Below are 21,664 nucleotides of genomic sequence, written 5' to 3' on the forward strand. Positions count from 1 at the left end.
GAGGTAGAGTGGGGGCTTTGGTGGTGGGAAGGGGAGTATTCTTTTTATGACTGAAACCCAATTACAATCATGTATATAATCATGGTGCTTTAATAAAGAAAAAAATCTAAAATAAGTAGGCTAGAGAAGTGGCTTAAAGAGGACGGAGTTCATGTTTTGCAGACCAGGGCACCATCTCCAGTGCCAAAAGGTTTTGTCCCACCACTTCAAGTGTAGCACCCAAGCAAAACTAAAAATCTAAAATAAGAGCAGTAACTTAATAGTTAACAAGATTTGCTGAATTCATGACACATGAACCAGATCCTTGGAATCTTTGTTTTCAATCACATTATTTGCCTTAATGTATTCAGAAGGACTCAATCACTTTTCTACATTGAATATTTAATGCTAGTAAAACCAGGAAAATCTGGGAGCTTTTTAGGGGCAGGATGGGAGTGTTAAAACTTAGTAAAGGGAGGCAGGCGAGGTGTCACTAGAGGTAAGGTGTCTGCCTTGCAAGCGCTAGCCAAAGAAAGGACCACGGTTCAATCCCCCAGCGTCCCATATGGTCCCCCCAAGCCAGGGGCAATTTCTGAGCGCGTAGCCAGGAATAACCCCCGAGCATCAAATGGGTGTGGTCAGAAAAAAACAAACAAAAAAACCAAACTTAGTAAAGGACAGATGACTCAAGTCATAACATACATACTGATTATGTGTGAGGAGCTGAATAAATCAAGGGTACCACATACACCCTATAGTACTAGAGGGAGGTAGCACTGGCGGTCCTCAAATACTGTGGATAGTTGCCCTGGGGCACTTTAACACCACCAGGTATGGTTCCCCTTCCCACCCTTTTTTTGGGCCACACCCGGCGTTGCTCAGGGGTTACTCCTGGCTGTCTGCTCAGAAACAGCTCCTGGCAGGCACGGGGGACCATATGGGACACCGGGATGCGAACCAACCACCTTTGGTCCTGGATCGGCTGCTTGCAAGGCAAACGCCGCTGTGCTATCTCTCCAGGCCCTCTTTGTCAGTCTTTTCACAAGAATTTAAGCTACGACTCCATGCTCTTTGAGGATGTAAAAAACAAACAAACAAACAACAAAAACAAAAACCTAATTCCGAGAACTAAGATGCTGATCTGGGGGCAAGCTACGCGCTGCCAGTCACTTCTCTACAGCACGCAGACGGTTCAGTCAGGGCTTGGCGGGCCAGCAGCAGCAGCAGCAGCAGCAGCAGCAGCAGCAGCAGCAGCAGCAGCAGCAGCAGCAGCAGCTCTGGGCCCATAAGAAAGCCGCCCAAGGAAAACAACTTCTGGACGCCATGGGCCAGATGAAAGGGAACGATGAGTGAGGAGATGAGAGGCGGCGGCGACGGGGCGCCAAACAGGCCCCTAATAACAATAAAAACCTTTTCCAGTCAACTCGGCGAGCAGAGTCACCTCCCAGCACCTTCCCCGGGCCCGAGGCAAGTCGGAGGCGCAAGATGGCGGCGCTGCCGCGCGCGGCGTGATGACGCAAACGCGCCGCGCCGCGCGGGAGGCTCCGCCCTCGCGTCCCCTCCCCTCGCTCCCCTCCCCCTCGGGCTCCTCGCTTCACCGCTCGCCCCCTCCCCGCCCGCCCGCCCGCCCCCGGCCGCGCTCAAGTAGCGGCGCGGAGATCATGCCGCGGGAGTCGGCTCCGACTGCGGAGGCCGCGGCAGCCTGAGGAGAGCCGCCGAACGTCCGGTGACATTGACTCTCCCGCCCGCCTGAGGGCCAGGGGCACATCCCGGGCCGCGTGAGGGGCTGGCCGCGAAGCCAAGTGGGATCCTCCGGAGGAAGGGGAGTGGAAGTTCCGCCCCTGCAGCTCGGCTCGGCACGCCGGGAGCCTCAGGGAAGGTGAGCGGCTCGGGGGAGGGGGCCTGAGGGCGGGGAGGACGCGGGAACGTTCGCGAGCGGCGAGCGGCGCGCCGTGTGGAGGAGGGTCGCGGCGCGGCGCGGCGCGCGCGGGCGTTGGCGTCGGCGTGGGGGAGGGGCGCGGCGGCAGGGGCAGGACTTCCGGGCGCGGCGGCGGCAGGGGCGGGGCCTCTGGGCGCGGCGGCCGCGCGCGCTTCCGGTCCTCGCGCCTCCGCGGCCGCGCTACCCACCCACCCCTCGAGTCGTTGGTCGTCCCGCCTCCTCCCATCCGCCCCTCGCCCGCACGCCCGCCCTGCTCAATTAAAGTCGAGGGCCCCGATCCCGCCCGCCCGCCCGCCCGAGGGTGGCTTTCCTTCGCGGCCCAAGGCGAGCGCTTCCCCCTGCGTCCAAGGTCTCGGCGGGGGCTTGGGGGCGAGGAACCCGGGTTGAGGGTGCGCGGGAGCGCCGTGACCTCAGTCGTGCGTGAGGAACCCCGCGAGGCTCCGACTGTTGGCCCCTGGGCGGAGTTGACTTGACAGTCGCCCGGGAGACGGCAGGCCACACGCTCGCTCCCCCAGCCCTCGAACCCTGTCCCGGGCGGTCGTAGCCTCTCGGGGAGCTGGGGAACTCCTGGAGCGGCCCGAGGGCGCCTGTCTCTCTGCTTGCCTCTTGGCCTTTTCTCCGCAGAATTAAGTCGCTGCCCGGCGCCTGCCACCCCGTAAGGCGGACAGCACCACTGGCGCACTTTTTAGCTAAGCTAACTTCTTGTTTTGTTTTGGGGTCACACCCGTCAGCGTCCAGGGCTTACTACCGCCGGCTTTGCACCCAGGAATCTTTCCCAGCAGGCTCCCGGGACGATGGGATGCCTCGGATTGAATCCCGGTCAAGGCACACGCCCTCCCTCCCGCAGTGTGAGGCCCCAGCTCAGCTTGGTGATCAGTTTTGTTTGTTTTTGTTTTGGGGTCACACCCGGCAGCCCTCACTTAGGGGCTCCTTGTGGCTCGACGCTCAGAAATCGCCCCTGGCAGGCTCGCTCGGGGGACGCCGGGATTCGAACCACCGTCCTTCTGCATGCAAGGCAAAAACGCCTTACCTGCGTGCTAGCTCTCCGGGCCCTGGTTATAAGTTTTGAGTCGTGGTCTAAGAATAGGGCGCTTACAGCATAGAGAGCATTGACGAGCATCTGTGTCCCCGATGGGTCTGGCCTGAGATCAGAGCTATTCCAGTACGTTTCTGGATCTTCACAAAACTTGTGATCCTGAGAGTTTTGGTACACCAGAGATACGCAAAATCTGGGCAAGTACTGAGAGACTGTTCGAATCTGTTGTCTTAAGGCTGTTGACGCTGTTTACGGCTCTTGATGTTGGGTCTGCGCAGTTCTGCCGGACTTCCCTGAGGTGGGAATCCCTTCTCAAAAATACTTAGGACATGGAATCCATCGTAATGCCATTTCCATTTCTTGAGTGTTTTGCCTTTTATCTTTTTGGTTTTTGGGCCACACCTGCAGTGCTCAGAGGTTATTCCTGACCGGCTCAGAGGGCCATATGGGGTGGGTGCTGGGAATCTATCTCGGGTTGGCTGCTAACTTCTAAACGGCTTGTGCTATCGCTCCTGCCCCCCTTGAGTGTTTTTCTTGTTCCTGAATTGTTTTATCTGTCAATCCTATCATTTTCATCTAAATGTTGACACTCAGGGTTTACTCCTGGCTCTGTGCTCAGAAATCACCTCTGGCAGGCTCCGGGGACCCTACGGGATGCCCGGAATCGAACCATCGAGGGTCTTGGCCTGAGCAAGGCAAACGACCAACTGCTGTGCTATCTCTCCGACCCCAGGATTTAGTTCTATTCACTCTTCTACCTCCACCCCGACTTTACATGCTCGTGGCTCATTATAAAGTCATTATAATACTGCTACAAATGCCATGATAGGAGAGTAGGTATATAGAAGGGTTCTAGACCATACTGGAAGGGGTTAGGAAAGTTTGTCTAGAAGACTAACACTATGGTTTGCCACATTCAAAGTAGGGAAATGTGTCTGGCAAAGGAAATCACATAGTTAAAGCCTTAAGGTGAGAGAAGCAAGCTATATATATATATTTGAACCTCTGGAAGAAATTGAGTATGACTAATAGCAGTTTTGAGGTGAGATAATGAGCCTCAGTTGTGGAAATGTTGAGCAGAGGAATGTTGCCAAGAGGAATGAGGAATCTAAAACACTCCTATTAAGTGAGGTTCTAATTCTAAGGCCTTCTTCAGTTCTTCAGATTAGATGTATTCTGTTTGTTGAAGCCTACTATTTACCACCAGTTTGAGGATCTGCTGTTTGCAGAATACATTCACCTGAGACAAGCACTGTTCTGAGGTGCCTTAATATTGGGGAAGGAGCACAGAAACAGGGTGGAGCCTTATCCCAGCAGTTAGGGTGCTTGCCTTGCATGTGGCAGATGTGGGTTCCATCCCTGGCACCTCCTGTGGTCCCAAGAGCCCACCAGGAGTAATTCCTTGAGAGCAGAGCCAGGAGTAACTCCTGAGCATTGCTGGATGTGTGTGTGTCCCTCCCCCACCAAAAAAAAAAAAAAAAAGAATTTGGGACTGTAGTGAGAGTGTTTGACATCAAGATCACAGCTGCAATGAGGATTCAACTTACTAAATTTATTTCTAGTTTTAAAAAAATAACATATTTGAGGCCAGCGTGGTGGCACTAGAGGTAAAGTGTCTGCCTTGCCAGCACTAGCCTAGGCCGGACCGCGGTTCGATCCCCGGGCTTCCCATATGGTCCCTCAAGCCAGGAGCGACTTCTGAGTGCATAGCCAGGAGTAACCCCTGAGCGTTACCGGGTGTGGCCCAAAAACCAAAAAAATAAAATAAAATACATATTTTAGGAGGGCTGGAGAGATAGCTCACTCTGGGCTGAGTGCATGATTTGTATGCAGGAGGCGCAGGTTTGATCCATGACACCATTGTTCCCTGAGTACCACTTGGTGTTCCCCTCTACCCCTTCCCCATTAAAATATTTTTTTGGCCTGAGAGGTAGCTTAAGCGGTAGAGCACATTATCCAAGTAGGTACAAGACACTGAATTAATCCTCCACACCACATGCATCTTTCCTTCCAGCACTATTAATTATAGCCCCCTGAGCACATAGAGGGTCCTCTTGAGAAGCTTCAGGGTTCCCAGGCCTTCACAGCATTGTTGGGAGTTGCCCCTTTATAAAGTACTCAAGCATATGTTTTGAAGTTGTCTTTTATATTTTTCTTTTTTTTTTTTTTTTTTTTTGTGTTTGTTTTTGGGCCACACCCGGCGGTGCTCAGGGGTTACTCCTGGCTGTCTGCTCAGAAATAGCTCCTGGCAGGCACGGGGGACCATATGGGACACCGGGATTCGAACCAACCACCTTTGGTCCTGGATCGGCTGCTTGCAAGGCAAACGCCGCTGTGCTATCACTCCGGGCCCTTTTATACTTTTCTTAATGTTTAAAACAATACCTTCAATCTAGAAATTAATTTCTGGGGCTAGAGAGAAGTTTCAAAAGGCTGGAGCACATGCTTGCATGCAGGATCCCTGGGTTGGAACTGACACATCACTGGAATTACCCCTCTTCTCAGTACCACAGAGTAACCAAAAAACAATGACTTTCTGATCTCAAAAAGAGATTGAGGAAATAAAGAATATATAGACTTGGATCGGATCAGTGAGACTAAGGGCAGGTACATATATAGTTAACATTCCTTTAAAAATGTGGGTTGGTGGGGCCGGCGGTGGCGCTAAAGGTAAGGTGCCTGCCTTGCCTGCACTAGCCTTGGACGGACCGCGGTTCGATCCCCCGGTGTCCCATATGGTCCCCCAAGCCAGGAGCAACTTCTGAGCGCATAGCCAGGAGTAACCCCTGAGCGTTACTGGGTGTGGCCCAAAACCAAAAAAAAAAAAAAAAAAATGTGGGTTGGGGGGGGCGGAGAGATTGCCTGGAAGTAAGGTGTTTGCCTTTCATGCAGAAGGTCATCGGTTCGAATCCTGGCATCCCATATGGTCTCCCGAGCCTTCCAGGAGTAATTTCTGAGTGTGGAGCCAGGAGTAACCCCCTGAGCGCTGCCAGGTGTGACCCAAATTTCAAAAAAAAAAAAAAAGTTCTTTTTTCTTTTTAATTACTATTTTAGCTTTGGGGCTATACCTGCCTTTGTTCAGGGATTTCTTCTGGCTCTGCACTCAGTACTTTTTCCTAGTCTATTTGGGATGTGGAGATAGAACCCAGTTGGCAAGGTGAACACTGTACCTACTGTACTAGTGCTACAGCCCTAAAATTTGGAATTAATTTTTTTTAATTTAAACTGTTATGATTTACAAAGTTGTTATTCACAGTTATACATACAGTGATATCACCAGTGTCAACCTCCTTTCACCAATTTTCCAGAGTGCATCCCATGTCACCGCTCCCTGACTCAGCCTGCCATCATAACAGGCCCATTTTTAATTTTGGTCATTAAAAGTTTGAATCCATTTCATTGTTGTTGTCTCTGGCCTGGATATTTCGTTCTGTTTTTTTTGTTTGTTTGATTTTTGTTTGTTTGTTTTGTTTTTTTTGGCTATACCCAGTGGTGCTCAAGGGTTCCTCCTGGCTCTGTGCTCAGAAATCATTCCTGTCAGGCTGTGAGCCAGGAATCACACACAGGTTGGCCGTGTGCAAGGCAAAAGCCCTACCCGCTGTTCTGTTGCTCTGGTATCAGTTCTGTCTTTTCTTGACACCACCAATGGACTTGAGACCCTTTGATTCCTGTCACCCCTTTCATATTTGTTCTCCTCAACTCAACTAAAATGTGAAATTTAAAAAATATTGACGAGATATTTTTGGGGCCACATCTGGCACTTCTCAGGGCTACTCCTGGCTCTTTGTTCAAGAGTCATTCCTGGTGGTGCTCTGGGGACCATATATTGGTGCCATTATTGAACCTGGATTGAAAGCATATATATAGCAAGAGCCTTATGTATTGTAGCTTATTATATATCATCTGTAGTTTTAGTTTTGTATTCCACCCTTTTTTTTTTTAAGATTAATGGTTTTATTTCATTTTTTCTTTCCCTTTTGTGGTGAAAAAAAAATTGGGGGGGGGGGCGGCACACCCTGTGAAAAGGTGTGAAGAAAATAATAAATATAAGTAAGAACTGGAAAATAGCAAACAGAAGAAAAAACTAGGCACCCTCCCTAACTTGCACTTCCTAAGAGAATTAAGCCAAGCCCTAAGCTTCTCTAAGTTCCTAAAGAAAGCTCCCGGCTAAGCACTCTAACTTCCCTAATTTACACTTTAATTAAGTGCCTTAAGAAAGATCCCAACTAAGCTAATTCCTTAAAGTGCCTTAATTTACACTTCATTCAAGCTCACTGGGAACCTTTCCACTTTTCCCTTTCCTCCACTCCCCCACTCCCTGGCTCCCCTTCCTTTCCCTGGGAACCTTTCCACTCCCCCACTCCCTAGCTCCCCTTCCTTTCCCTGGGAACCTTCCCACTCCCCCACTCCCTAACTCCCCTTCCTTTGAACTAACCACCACAATTCGCGGAAGACCCTCATTTTAAATTAGACATATGCCGTCAGGGGAAGGACAAAGATACGCACATGACCCCAGGGGCAAACACTGCCCCATCTGTTACACAGGGAAAACAAAATGCCTCTTTCCTGGGCTCTGACGCATAACTTCTTTTGTGGCGGGAGATAAGGAGAAATGCCTCCTTCCTGGCAGGTGTGTTCCCATGATATGTATAGACTTTTTACCCTATAAAAGCTTTGCTGAATGCTAAAGGGGGGCCGAATCTTCTCTACTCGGTCCTGAGTTATGAGATTCGGTCTCCAGCATGCTGAGATATTAAAATCCCTCGTGTTATTACAGCAAGTCTGGTCTTCGAGTCTCTTTGGGTACGCGCATATCCTGAGCCTGGAGCGGACTTCCCCTGCGGGGGAGTTCTTTCATTTGGGGGCTCGGCCGGGAGATTTGCGACCACCCAGAGACCCCAGACCCACTTGGAGGTGAGCTCTTGTGTCTGTGTCTGTGTCTACTTAGTCTGGGTTCGTTTGCTTCTGGCTGTACTTTTCTCTGAGGTTTGGCGCGATCGCAGTTTCGGCTTTACGGACGCTCAGCAAGTCTGAGGTTTCGTGGATAAAGACAGACGTGTCCGGGTGTCCACCGTCCGATCACCCTGGGAGACGTCCCGGGAGGAAGCGGGGACGACCAGGGACGCCTGGTGTACCCCCCTGGTCTGGAGAGTCGCGAGGAGAATAGCTTCCTCATTGAACTAGGCTGGCGGCGGAGGCCCCTGCCATCCGACTCTTTGAAGTGCCTTTGGGCAACGCGGGAACGGCGCTTGTTCTGGGTCATTTGTCTCTTGATTGTAACTTCTGTGTCAGTTTTCCTTGAAATTAGGACTAAGATGGGACAGACCGTGACGACTCCTTTGACTCTAACCCTTAACCACTGGACTGACGTAAAAGCTAGGGCTCACAATCTGTCTGTCGGGGTACGGAAGGGCCCCTGGCAGACCTTCTGCACCTCTGAATGGCCAACCTTTGGAGTCGGCTGGCCGCCAGAAGGTGTCTTTAACCTCTCTCTTATTTCCGCAGTAAGAAAGGTCATTTTTCAGTCTGAAGGGGGACACCCGGACCAAATACCCTACATTCTCGTCTGGCAGGACCTCGTCCAGAATCCACCAGTGTGGGTCAAGCCCTGGATATTTGGCCGCCCTGAGCCAACTTCCACTATAATGGCAGTAGCCTCAGACCCCGAGCCCAACTTGCCTGTTCCCCCCCGACCTTCAGCTCCCCCGCCCCTCTACCCTGAAATAGACAATGATCTTCTTCTTGACTTCTCCCCCCCTCCGTACTCCCAACCTCAATCCTCTCCCCAGCCGGCACAACCTAACGTGCCACACGTCGCTGTGGGGCAACCCCCGGCGGCCGGTCCACGCGAACCGGGACCAGCAGGGGGAACCCGGAGCCGGAAGGGCCGCAGTCCAGAAACTGTTCGCCCCTCCGAGTCACGGTCTCTTGCCCTCCCCCTTCGGGCAATGGGGCCCCCGCCAGGAGATGACCAGCTTCCCCCTTTACAGTACTGGCCTTTTTCCTCGGCAGATCTATATAATTGGAAGACTATGCACCCCACCTTTTCAGATAATCCCTCTGCCCTGACGGGACTCCTCGAGTCTCTCATGTTTTCGCATCAGCCCACCTGGGACGACTGTCAACAACTGCTCCAGGTCCTCTTCACGACAGAGGAAAGAGAAAGAGTCCTCCTAGAAGCCAGGAAAAACGTCCCGGGGGCCGATGGGACTCCCACTAATCTCCCTAACCTCATAGATGAAGGGTTTCCACTGACCAGGCCAACCTGGGACTTCAATACCGCAGAAGGTAGGGAGCGCCTCACCGTCTACCGCCGGGCTCTCATTGCTGGTCTAAGAGGGGCTGCAAGACGCCCCACGAATCTGGCTAAGGTAAGAGAGGTTGTCCAAGGTCCAGTTGAACCGCCCTCGGTTTTCCTGGAACGCCTAATGGAAGCTTATAGGAGGTACACTCCTTTTGATCCAGCTTCAGAGGGACAACAGGCGGCCATAGCAATGGCCTTTATTGGGCAGTCAGCCACAGATATAAAATGTAAGCTACAGAGGCTAGAGGGACTTCAAGATTATTCGTTGCGAGACTTAGTGAAGGAGGCAGAGAAAGTGTTCCACAAGAGAGAAACAGAGGAGGAGAAAAAGGAAAGAGAAAAGAAAGAGATAGAGAACAGAGAGAACCGGCGTGATCGCCGACAAGAGAGAAATTTAACTAGAATTTTGGCTGCAGTAGTAGGGGATAGTATAGCAGAAAGAGAAAGAAGCAGGCAGACAGGGCACCTGGGCGACAGGGCAAGAAGAACCCCGAGAGGACAAGATCGTCCATTCGATAGAGATCAGTGTGCCCATTGTAAAGAAAAAGGACTTGACCGTCCACTCGAAAAAGATCAGTGTGCCCATTGTAAAGAAAAAGGACACTGGGCAAGGGAGTGCCCGAAAAAGCAACTCAGGAGGAACAAGGTCCTGGCTCTCGATGATTAGGGGGGACGGGGCTCGGTCCCCCTCCCCGAGCCCAGGGTAATGCTTCCAGTAGAGGGGACTCCCATCAACTTCCTGGTGGACACGGGAGCTGAACATTCGGTATTGACCAGGCCCCTAGGAAAATTAGGAACAAAAGAAACCATGGTTGTGGGGGCCACGGGCAGCAAATTCTACCATTGGACTACAAAAAGAAAATTGGACGTTGGGAGGGGCCGAGTAACTCACTCCTTCCTGGTCATCCCTGAGTGCCCTGCGCCCCTCCTGGGAAGAGATTTGCTGACCAAATTAAAGGCACAAATTCAGTTTACCCCTGAGGGACCTGAAGTAACTTTGGGGGAAGCTCCTGTGACTTGTCTGGTAGTCGGACTTGAGGAGGAATACCGCCTCCATGAAACAAAGCCTGGAGAAGTAGTTGCTTCAGAATGGCTTACCCAATTCCCTGAGGTCTGGGCTGAACAGGCAGGAATTGGCAAGGCTAAACAAGTACCCCCGATAGTGGTAGAGCTGAAGGCGCATGCCTCACCTATCTCGGTGAGACAATATCCCATGAGTAAAGAAGCAAAGGAAGGCATCCGTCCCCACATCCAGAGGCTGATACAGCAAGGAGTTCTAGTACCCTGCCGATCTCCCTGGAACACGCCTTTGCTGCCGGTGAAGAAACCTGGCACTGGGGACTACCGACCAGTACAAGACTTAAGGGAGGTTAATAAAAGGGCCCAGGATTTGCATCCCACTGTGCCTAACCCTTACAATCTACTGAGTTCCCTCCCACCGGAGCGGGTTTGGTACACAGTGCTAGATTTAAAAGACGCTTTTTTCTGTCTCCAATTACACCCCAGCAGCCAACTGATGTTTGCTTTTGAGTGGAGAGATCCGGAAGGGGGACACACTGGACAACTGACATGGACTAGATTGCCCCAGGGTTTTAAAAACTCCCCCACACTATTCGACAAGGCACTCCATAGGGACCTGGCCCCCTTCAGGGCTCGGAACCCCCAAGTCTCCCTTCTTCAGTATGTTGATGACCTCCTGCTGGCAGCATCCACCAAGGAAGCGTGTGAAGAAGGAACCAGAGAACTCCTAAAAGAATTGGGTGAGTTAGGGTACCGGGTGTCGGCCAAGAAAGCTCAGTTGTGCCGCAACGAAGTAACATACCTGGGGTATGTCCTGAAAGACGGCAAGAGGTGGCTCACAAAAGCCAGAAAAAAGACAGTAGTTACCATTCCTGTCCCCAAGACTCCACGGCAGGTACGGGAATTTCTGGGGACAGCCGGTTTCTGTAGACTTTGGATACCTGGGTTTGCCTCCCTAGCCGCTCCCCTGTATCCACTTACACGGGATCAAGCTCCCTTTGCTTGGACACAGGAGTGTCAAGAAGCCTTTAAAAAAATTAAAACTGCTCTACTCACAGCACCAGCCCTGGCCCTGCCGGATCTAACCAAACCTTTTACCCTGTATGTGGACGAACGTGCGGGAGTGGCTCGGGGAGTGCTAACCCAAGCCCTGGGACCTTGGAAAAGACCAGTAGCCTACTTGTCAAAAAAACTCGACCCAGTGGCAAGCGGCTGGCCGTCATGTCTGAGGGTAATCGCAGCGGTGGCTCTCCTGGTAAAAGACGCTGACTAACTTACTCTGGGCCAGCATGTAGTTATAGTCGCTCCCCATGCATTAGAAAGTATAGTCAGGCAGCCTCCTGACCGTTGGTTAACCAACGCCCGAATAACTCACTACCAAAGTCTCTTGCTAAACGACCGTATAACGTTCGGACCGCCTGCTATTCTTAACCCCGCCTCCCTGCTCCCGGAGACAGACGGATCCCAGCCGGTACACTCATGCACAGACATTTTAGCTGAGGAAACTGGAACCCGGAGAGACCTGACAGATCTGCCCTGGCATGGGGCGCCGAATTGGTACACAGATGGTAGTAGCTTCATCATGGATGGAAAAAGAAAAGCCGGAGCAGCCATAGTGGATGGGAAGCAAGTAATATGGGCCAGCAGCCTTCCTGAGGGGACTTCGGCACAAAAAGCTGAATTACAAGCTTTGACAAAAGCCCTTGAGCTGGCAGAAGGAAAAGTTATTAACATCTACACCGACAGCAGATACGCGTTTTCCACCGCTCACATTCACAGCGCGATCTACAAACAAAGAGGACTCCTCACGGCTGCAGGAAAGGAAATTAAGAACAAGGAAGAAATCCTTGCTCTCTTGGAAGCCATACACCTGCCGAAAAAGGTAGCTATTATTCATTGTCCTGGACATCAAAAAGGAATGGACCCCGTGGCAGCAGGGAACAGAATGGCAGATCACACTGCTAAGAAAGCCGCACAAGGAACTGTCTCCTGTGCCTTATGTGAGCAACGAAAGAAACCCCAACCAAAAGAAGATAATTTCAGTCTAAACTACACACCAATAGACTGTGAGGAAATTGAACGCCTAAAGGAAAAAGGATTATCCAACGGATTTGACTGCCATGGGATCGCAAAAACTAAAGACAACAAAATCATTTTGCCTCATAAAGAAGGTGAATACTATGTAAAGAGTATCCATCACCTAACACATTTAGGAAAAAAAAAATTGTGCGAACTAGTAAAAGCCTCCAATTATCACGTACTCCGACTACGAACTATAACAGAACAAGTAACCCAGTCCTGTAAAGCCTGTGTTCTAACAAATGCCCACCACCCGCTCGTAGAACCAGGAAAACGGCTGCGGGGAGACAGACCAGGAGTCTTCTGGGAAGTAGATTTCACAGAAATCGTTCCTGGTAGGTATGGCAATAAATATCTTCTAGTCTTCATAGACACCTTCTCCGGATGGGTTGAAGCTTTCCCCACAAAGTCTGAAACTGCCCAGGTGGTCACGAAAAAAATTCTGGAAGAAATTTTGCCCCGGTTCGGGATACCCAAGGTAATCGGCTCCGACAACGGGCCCGCGTTTGTCGCCCAGGTAAGTCAGGAACTGGCCAAACAGCTGGGGACCAATTGGAAATTGCATTGCGCTTATAGACCCCAGAGTTCAGGGCAGGTAGAGAGAATGAATAGAACTCTAAAAGAGACCCTCACTAAATTGGCTATTAAAACCGGCGGGAAGGACTGGTTGGGCCTCCTTCCCTTTGCGCTCCTCAGAGCCCGAAACACACCCGGACGTTTCGGGCTCACTCCCTATGAGATCCTTTTTGGGGGACCTCCCCCCTTGACCAGACCAGACGGAGTATTAGACCCCGCCTTAGATTCCCACTCACCCTCTGCTTTGTTTATCCACCTTAAGGCTCTAGAGGCTGTCCGCACCCAGATCTGGGACCAGATTAAAGAAGCCTATTCACCTGGGACTCCTGCGGTGCCACACGGGATCCAAGTCGGTGATCTGGTCCTTGTTAGACGTCATCGAGTGGGAACCCTCGAGCCCAGGTGGAAGGGACCCTACTTAGTACTGTTAACCACCCCAACAGCTGTGAAAGTAGACGGAATTGCTGCCTGGATCCACGCGTCACACACAAAGAAAGCTCCTGCTGAAAAGCTTAAGGATGAATGGAAAGTGGAAGCAACTGATAATCCTCTTAAACTTCGCCTGCGCCGTCGCCTCTGCCCAGAGCGGTAACCCCCACGCTCCTATGACACTGACCTGGGAAGTCATTTCCCAGGCTGGAGACACTGTGTGGAGCATTTCCAAGGTGGCCCCCCCGTATACTTGGTGGCCACCACTGCGCCCCGAGGTTTGCGCCCTCATTGCTGGTGTAGAGGCATGGGACATCCCGGAAGAGTCACCTGAAACGGTTCCCCAGGAAAAAGTCGTCTTTCAGAAACGAGCCCTCTCACAGGGAGTGTACACTAGGGGCCAGTACGTAGCCGACCTGCCAGGGTGCAGTTCCTTGGCAAAGCAGAGAAAGTTACGGCAGGCATCGTTCTATGTTTGCCCCAGGAAAAAACAGTCTAAGAGGGAAGGTCGCCAATGTGGGGGGATAGAAAGTTTCTTTTGTAAAGCAGGGGGATAGAAAGTTTCTTTTGTAAAGCATGGGGATGTGAAACCTCTGGCACTGCCTATTGAAACCCCTCTTCCAGCTGGGACCTCATTACAGTAGTTAGAGGTAGTAAAGGTGACACCCTAAACATCACTTTCACGCAGAAAGGGAGGGAGGAAAAAGGCGGCTGGATAAAAGGAAAACAGTGGGGCCTGAGATTTTACGTTTCTGGAACCGATCCGGGGTTCACATTCAAACTCAGACTGAAAATTCAAAATCCTCCCTCTCAGCCAATAGGGCCCAACCCCGTCCTAACGGACACCCAGCCTTTACCCAAGCCTAGGCCAACACTAGTCCCTGTTACTCCTGCTTCCTCACAGCCCCTAAACTCGGACCCAACAACCCAGACTCATGAATCTAAAAACGCCCCTGCCCCCCCAGGGATGGAAAACCGCCTTTTAAACTTAATAGAAGGAGCCTTCTTGGTACTCAACCGAACCAATTCTGATATCACCCAATCTTGCTGGCTCTGTTACGCCTCAAGCCCCCCCTACTATGAAGGAATTGCCCAAAATAGAACCTTTAACGAAAGCGAAAGTTCCTCTGTATGTGCCTGGGGAGGGAGCAGAAAGCTAACCTTAGCTGCCGTGTCTGGGCAGGGCCTCTGTTTAGGTACCGTTCCCCCTGATAAAAAGCACCTCTGCAGCTCAACCCTACAATCATCCTTTACACGGGGGCGATACCTCGTTCCCCCTCCAGACACGGTTTGGGCCTGTAACACGGGACTCACCCCATGCATCTCCACCAGCGTGTTCAACAATCTCCAGGATTACTGTATTTTAGTCCAGCTAGTCCCTAGACTCTTGTACCATGATAGCGAGTCTTTTGTGAATGAGTTTGACAGAAGAGCTCGCTGAAAAAGGGAACCTGTAACTATTACACTGGCAGTCCTTCTAGGCTTGGGGGTCGCAGCAGGAATTGGGACTGGGACCTCCGCCCTAGTCCAAATGCCCCACTACTATACTGAACTGCGTGCTGCAATGAATGCAGACTTAGAAATAATAGAGCAATCCATCACTAAGCTCGAAGAGTCTCTCACATCCCTATCAGAGGTAGTCCTCCAGAATAGAAGGGGTCTGGATATCTTGTTTTTAAAAAAAGGAGGAATGTGTGCAGCCTTGAAGGAAGAATGTTGTTTTTATGCAGACCACTCCGGAGTCGTCAGAGACTCCATGGCAAAGTTAAGAGAAAGATTAGACAAACGCAGACTGGAAAGGGATTCTCATCAGGGCTGGTTTGAGGGATGGTTTAACAGATCCCCTTGGTTTACAACTCTTATCTCCACTCTAACAGGACCCCTAATAATCCTATTCTTCCTGCTTACTTTCGGTCCCTGCATTTTAAATAAGTTAGTTAGTTTTGTGAAACAAAGAATAAATACAGTCCATGTAATGGTTCTCAAACAGCAATATCAGCAGAATGAAGGGATGCTCTAAGATTAGAGCTATGTGCAAAAAAAAAAAGTGGGGGATGAAAAGGTGTGAAGAAAATAATAAATATAAGTAAGAACTGGAAAATAGCAAACAGAAGAAAAAACTAGGCACCCTCCCTAACTTGCACTTCCTAAGAGAATTAAGCCAAGCCCTAAGCTTCTCTAAGTTCCTAAAGAAAGCTCCCGGCTAAGCACTCTAACTTCCCTAATTTACACTTTAATTAAGTGCCTTAAGAAAGATCCCAACTAAGCTAATTCCTTAAAGTGCCTTAATTTACACTTCATTCAAGCTCACTGGGAACCTTTCCACTTTTCCCTTTCCTCCACTCCCCCACTCCCTGGCTCCCCTTCCTTTCCCTGGGAACCTTTCCACTCCCCCACTCCCTAGCTCCCCTTCCTTTCCCTGGGAACCTTCCCACTCCCCCACTCCCTAACTCCCCTTCCTTTGAACTAACCACCACAATTCGCGGAAGACCCTCATTTTAAATTAGACATATGCCGTCAGGGGAAGGACAAAGATACGCACATGACCCCAGGGGCAAACACTGCCCCATCTGTTACACAGGGAAAACAAAATGCCTCTTTCCTGGGCTCTGACGCATAACTTCTTTTGTGGCGGGAGATAAGGAGAAATGCCTCCTTCCTGGCAGGTGTGTTCCCATGATATGTATAGACTTTTTACCCTATAAAAGCTTTGCTGAATGCTAAAGGGGGGCCGAATCTTCTCTACTCGGTCCTGAGTTATGAGATTCGGTCTCCAGCATGCTGAGATATTAAAATCCCTCGTGTTATTACAGCAAGTCTGGTCTTCGAGTCTCTTTGGGTACGCGCATATCCTGAGCCTGGAGCGGACTTCCCCTGCGGGGGAGTTCTTTCACCTGCAGTGCTCAAGAATTACTCCTGGCAGGCTCAGGCAACCATATGGGATGCCAGGATTGAACCTGGATCAGCTGCATGTAAGGCAAGTGCTTTCCCTGCTATACTATCAGTTGGGCTCTGACCTTTGCAGTGATTTTGCTGAGCACAAAAGACTCAGTTCTGGGGCCATAGCAATAGCACAGCAGGGAGGGCATTTACCTTGCACAAAGCTGACCCCAGCATTCCATTTGGTTACTAAGTTTGCCAGGAGTAATTTTTTTTTCTTTTTTTGTTTTTGTTTTTGGGCCACACTCTTTGACGCTGAGGGGTTACTTCTGGCTTTGTGCTCAGAAATTGCTCCTGGCTTGGGGGACCATATGGTACACCTAGGCTAGTGCTTGCAAGGCAGACACCTTACCTCTAGAGCAGGGGTCTCAAACTCAATTTACCTGGGGGCCGCAGGAGGCAAATTCAGGGTGATCCTTGAGTGCAAAGTCAGTTGAACATTGGGGGGTGTGACCCAAACAACTAAAACAAAACAAAACAAAAAAAGATTCCTCTAGGGCAGGGCCACAAAATGTTGTATGGAGGGCCGCAAATGCAAGTTGGAACCCCTGCAGAGCCACCACTCTAATTATTCCCCAGGAATAATTTCTGAGCAGAGTTAGGAGTAACTGCCTACTCAGCCTTGGCCACACACATTTTTTATCTTAGGTAATGGGGTATCTCATCCATCAGGTTTGGGCTCTCACATTTGGCTGTGGTACTCACTGAAGAGTTTGACTCTTTTAGTTAGTTGTGCTTGCTGGAGGTCTTTTGTGGTACCATGTAGTTCTGGGAATTAAATTTGTGCCTCCTACATGTAGAATGGATTCCACACCTTTGAACTCTCTCCAGCTCCAGGCTTTACACACACGTTCTGGTTGTTTTAGGTTGCTTACTGTGCTCCATACTCAAAAAACTGAGCTATGGGATAGCTGTAAATCTCTGACTAGGGATTATCGACAGCAGAGCTACCCGGGATCACATTCAGTGTACGTGAAGATACCAGGAATTTGAATTAGTTGACCATAGCTTGCAAGTCAGGTGTCTTCTGGCACTGTTTATTTCTCCTAATCTATCTTTCTTTTTATTTTCTTTTTTCTTTTTTTTTTTTTGGGTGTGGGGGTGGTTTACATCTGGCAGCACTCAGGCATTACTCCTGGCTCTCTGCTCAGAAATCGCTTCTGGCAGGCTTGGGGGACCATATGGGATGCCGGGATTCGAACCACTGACCTTCTGCATGTAAGGCAAACATGCCTTACCTCTATTCTATCTCTCCTGCCCTCCTGATCTTCCTTAAACTTTTTTTTTTTTTTTTTTTTTGGTTTTTGGGTCACACTCGGCAGTGCTCAGGGGTTACTTCTGGCTCTATGCTCAGAAATCACTCCTGGCAGGCACGGGGGACAATATGGGATGCCAGGATTTGAACCACGGACCTTCTGCATGAAAGGCAAATGCCTTACCTCCATGCTATCTCTCCTGCCCTATTCCTTAAACTTTTGTTTGGGGGCCATAACCTGCGGTGCTCAGGGGATACTCCTGGCTCTGCGCTCAGAAGTTAGTCCCCCTGGTGGGCTTGGGGGACCATATGGGATTCTGGGGATTGAACCTGGTTTGGCTGCATACAAGGCACAAACCCTACCTGCTCCACAGTGCCCCTTAAACAACTCTGGTCCCTTAAACATAATTTTTTTTTCTTTTGGTTTTTGGGCCACACCCGGTGACGCTCAGGAGCTATGCGCTCACAAATCTCTCCTGGCTTTGGAGATCATATGGGATGCTGGGGATAGAATTGTAGTCATAGGCTAACACCACTGCTCCAGCCCATCCTTAAACAACATTTTTTCAGCCCATCCTTAAACAACATTTTTTCTTTCTTTATGAGCCAAACCTGTGATGTTTGGTGGCTTGTCAGGGTACCGTATAGTGCTGGGGTTAAATGTAAAGTTCTCACATACAAAGTATGTGTTTCAGCCTTTTAAGCTTTCTCCCTGATCCATTAAAAAAGTTACTGGTGGCGTGCTCGCTTTGGCAGTACATATATTAAAATTGGAACAATACAGAGAAGATTAGCATGGCCCCTGCGCAAGGATGACATGCAAATTCATGAAGTGTTCCATATTTTTTCAAACTGAGGTTGAAAGCCATCTAGAGGGACTCTGTCCATTTTCAGCATATTTGATTTTTTTTTTTTTTTTGGTTTTGGTTTTGGGCCACACCCGTTTGACTCTCAGGGGTTATTCCTGGCTATGCGCTCAGAAATCGCCCCTGGCTTGGGGAGACCATATGGGACGCTGGGGGATTGAACCGAGGTCTGTCCTACGCTAGTGCTAGGGCTTGCAAGGCAGACACCTTACCTCTAGCGCCACCTTCCCGGCTCTGATTTTTTTTTTTACCCCATTCTATTGCTTTTCTTTCCTTCAAACAAACCACATACCTGGAACTATCTAGCTCCGCCTCTCAAATAGAGAGGGAAACAAGGGAGGGTACCAGGACCAAACTGATATATGATCACTAATAGTAAGCTAGACAAAGAGGGGACCACCTACTCTAGCAGCCCGGGGGGTGATGGTGGGGGATATGGGTTGCAGGAAGGGAACGGGGGTGGGGCGGGGGGGGGGTACAAATTTGGTGATGGGTATTCCCCTGATTCAGTGTTAATATGTACCTAAAATACTACTGTGAAAGATATGTAAGCCAATATGGTCAAAATAAAAATTAAAAAGAATTTGAGGGGCCGGAGATATAGCATAGCGGTGTTTGCCCTGCAAGCAGCCGATGCAGGACCTAAGGTGGTTGGTTCGAATCCCGGTGTCCCATATGGTCCTCCGTGCCTGCCAGGAGCTATTTCTGAGCAGATAGCCAGAAGCAACCCCTGAGCACAGCCGGGCATGGCCCAAAAACCAAAAAAAAAATTTTTTTTGAGATGTATTTGAGAAATTAAAGTTACTGGTGGCAAAATAATACACAGATAACAAGTACCATTTTAAAATTTTTTCCATTTTAATTTATTTGGGAGTCCAAAATAGTGCTCATGGAGCTAGGTACCACTCCCAGCAATACATGACAGATTGAACAGTTCAGTACTGGAGCCTGAGGTGTACTGCTTAGACCAGGTGTCGGCAACCTGCGGCTCCGGAGCCGCATGCGGCTCTTTTGAAGGCTTGCCGCGGCTCCGGAGCCGATGTCAGAAAAAAAAAATACTGCTTTAATCTCAGCTCCGCTTCTCTCCGCTATATCTATAGCAGTGAGGCGGAGCTGAGGAGCGGAGCCAATGGAGGCAGCCGTACCTGGTGACGTATATAGCATTAAGGTAAGAAACAATATATGCAGTGTTATATTTGTTTTAAATGTTGCAATGGTTTTGCGGCTCCCAGTTTCCTTCGGAAACGGGTCCAAGTGGCTCTTTATGTCTGAAAGGTTGCAGACCCCTGGCTTAGACCCTATAGCCGCAACGGCGAACCTATGGCACGCGTGCCAGTGATGGCACTCGAAGGCCTTGCAGCTGGCACCCGGGAAGTTCCACAGTTAAGATATGCAACTCATGCCACAGATTTTAGATACTAAAATCTTGTTATTAAGGTTTAATTGACGTGCTGACACTTTTTTTTTTTTTTTTTTTTTTGGTTTTTGGGCCACACCCGCGGTGCTCAGAGGTTACTCCTGGCTGTCTGCTCAGAAATAGCTCCTGGCAGGCACGGGGGACCATATGGGACACCGGGATTCGAACCAACCACCTTTGGTCCTGGATCGGCTGCTTGCAAGGCAAACGCCGCTGTGCTATCTCTCCGGGCCCGTGCTGACACTTTTGAGGAAATTCTTTGGTTTTGTGGGGCATTTTGGGCACTTGGGCTCAAAAAGGTTAGTCATCCCTGCCCTATAGTATTGTGGACCTCTAGGACCACCACTGGACAGTGTGTGGGGCCTCCAGACCTATACAGTAGTGTTCCATCTGCTAAAACTGCAACCAGGTCTGCACACCTGACCACAGCTATCTCCCTGGCTCTGCCATTTTAACCATTTACAATTATGCAGTTCACTAGTGATAAGTATATTGCATTGTGCATCCAATGTACAGAAATTCCGTACTCATTAAACAATTCCTAAGAAATCCTGGTGTGATTTCTCAGTACCCTAAAACCTATTTCTATTGATGACTCATTTGAAAATGTTTTATTGTCCTCTTATGATTCCATATTGGGGTTTGTGTCTCTTTATTAAGCTTTATAGCTTCTGCCTGGGAAAATATTTTTACAGAATGCATGTGTACATGAACTGGGGTGATAGCACAGCTATTAAAATTCTCTTTTTGGGGGCCAGAGAGATAGTATGGAGGTAAGGCGTTTGTTTGCCTTGCATACAGAAGGTCAGTGGTTTGAATTCCAGCATCCCATATGGTCCCCTGAACCTGCCAGGAGCAATTTCTGAGCATAGAGCCAGGAGTAACCCCTGAGTGCTGCTGGGTGTGACCCAAAAACCAAAAAAAAAAAAAAAAATTCTTCTTTTCTGTTCAAGGAAAAAGTGTTTTTGGCTTTTGGGCCACACCCAGCGGCGCTCAGGGGCACTCAGAAATCGCTTCTGCCAGGCATGGGGGACCATATGGGATACCGGTATTTGAACCACCGTCTATCTTGGGTCTGCTGTGTGCAAGGCAAACACCCTACCTCTGTGCTATCTCTCCAGCCCTGTCCTATTCTTTTAAAAATTTGAGCAGTATTTGAAATATATATTGAGTAGTATTTCAATAGATTGTCAATATAACCTAAATTTGGGGATGGAGAGATAGCACAGTGGTAGGGCATTTGCCTTGCATGTTGCCTATCCGGGAGGGACCAGGTTAGATTCCCTGCACCCAGATAGTCCTCCAGCCTGCCAGGGTTGATTTCTGAGAGCAGAGCCAGGAGTAACCCCAGAGCGCTGCTGGGTGTGGCTCAACAACCAATCAATTAATCAATAATTAAATGAAGTTTAAAAAAATATAACCTGGGGCCGGGCAGTGGCGCTGGAGGTAAGGTGTCTGCCTTGCCTGCGCTAACCTAGGACGGACCGCGGTTCGATCCCCCGGCGTCCCATATGGTCCCCCAAGAAGCCAGGAGCAACTTCTGAGTGCATAGCCAGGAGTAACCCCTGAGCGTCACAGGGTGTGGCCCAAAAACCAAAAAAAAAAAATATATATATATATAACCTAAATTTTAGAAATAAAAGCTTTAAGATAAAGGTCAAATAATGGTTATACTCTGATAACATTAATAGGGGCCGGGCGGTGGCGCTGGAGGTAAGGTGCCTGCCTTGCCTGCGCTAGCCTAGGACGGACCGCGGTTCGATCCCCCGGCATCCCATATGGTCCCCTAAGAAGCCAGGAGCAACTTCTGAGCGCATAGCCAGG

At 49.8% G+C, this 21,664-nt stretch overlaps 2 protein-coding genes and 1 non-coding gene across 3 annotated transcripts in view; all 3 read left to right on the forward strand.

Moving 5' to 3' along the window:
* Nucleotides 1-1,832: 1,832 nt before the first annotated feature.
* ATF1 (activating transcription factor 1) overlaps nt 1,833-21,664 on the forward strand; it is a 63,185-nt gene continuing 43,353 nt past the window's right edge. Inside the window, exon 1 of the mRNA XM_049783584.1 lies at nt 1,833-1,858. The gene's annotated coding sequence lies outside the window, so the exon portion shown is untranslated. The remainder of the gene's footprint in view (nt 1,859-21,664) is intronic.
* LOC126022115 (uncharacterized) lies at nt 8,270-20,385 on the forward strand. Its single transcript, XM_049782965.1, is given in 3 exon segments — nt 8,270-9,728; nt 9,807-13,505; nt 20,357-20,385. Coding segments are annotated over 3 exon segments (5,187 nt in total).
* Nucleotides 18,298-18,404, forward strand: LOC126023415 (U6 spliceosomal RNA). The gene has a single exon (XR_007500539.1). It is a non-coding gene; the product is annotated as a U6 spliceosomal RNA (small nuclear RNA).

Source organism: Suncus etruscus, chromosome 11, assembly GCF_024139225.1.
Source record: "Suncus etruscus isolate mSunEtr1 chromosome 11, mSunEtr1.pri.cur, whole genome shotgun sequence".
Lineage (NCBI taxonomy): Eukaryota > Metazoa > Chordata > Mammalia > Eulipotyphla > Soricidae > Suncus > Suncus etruscus.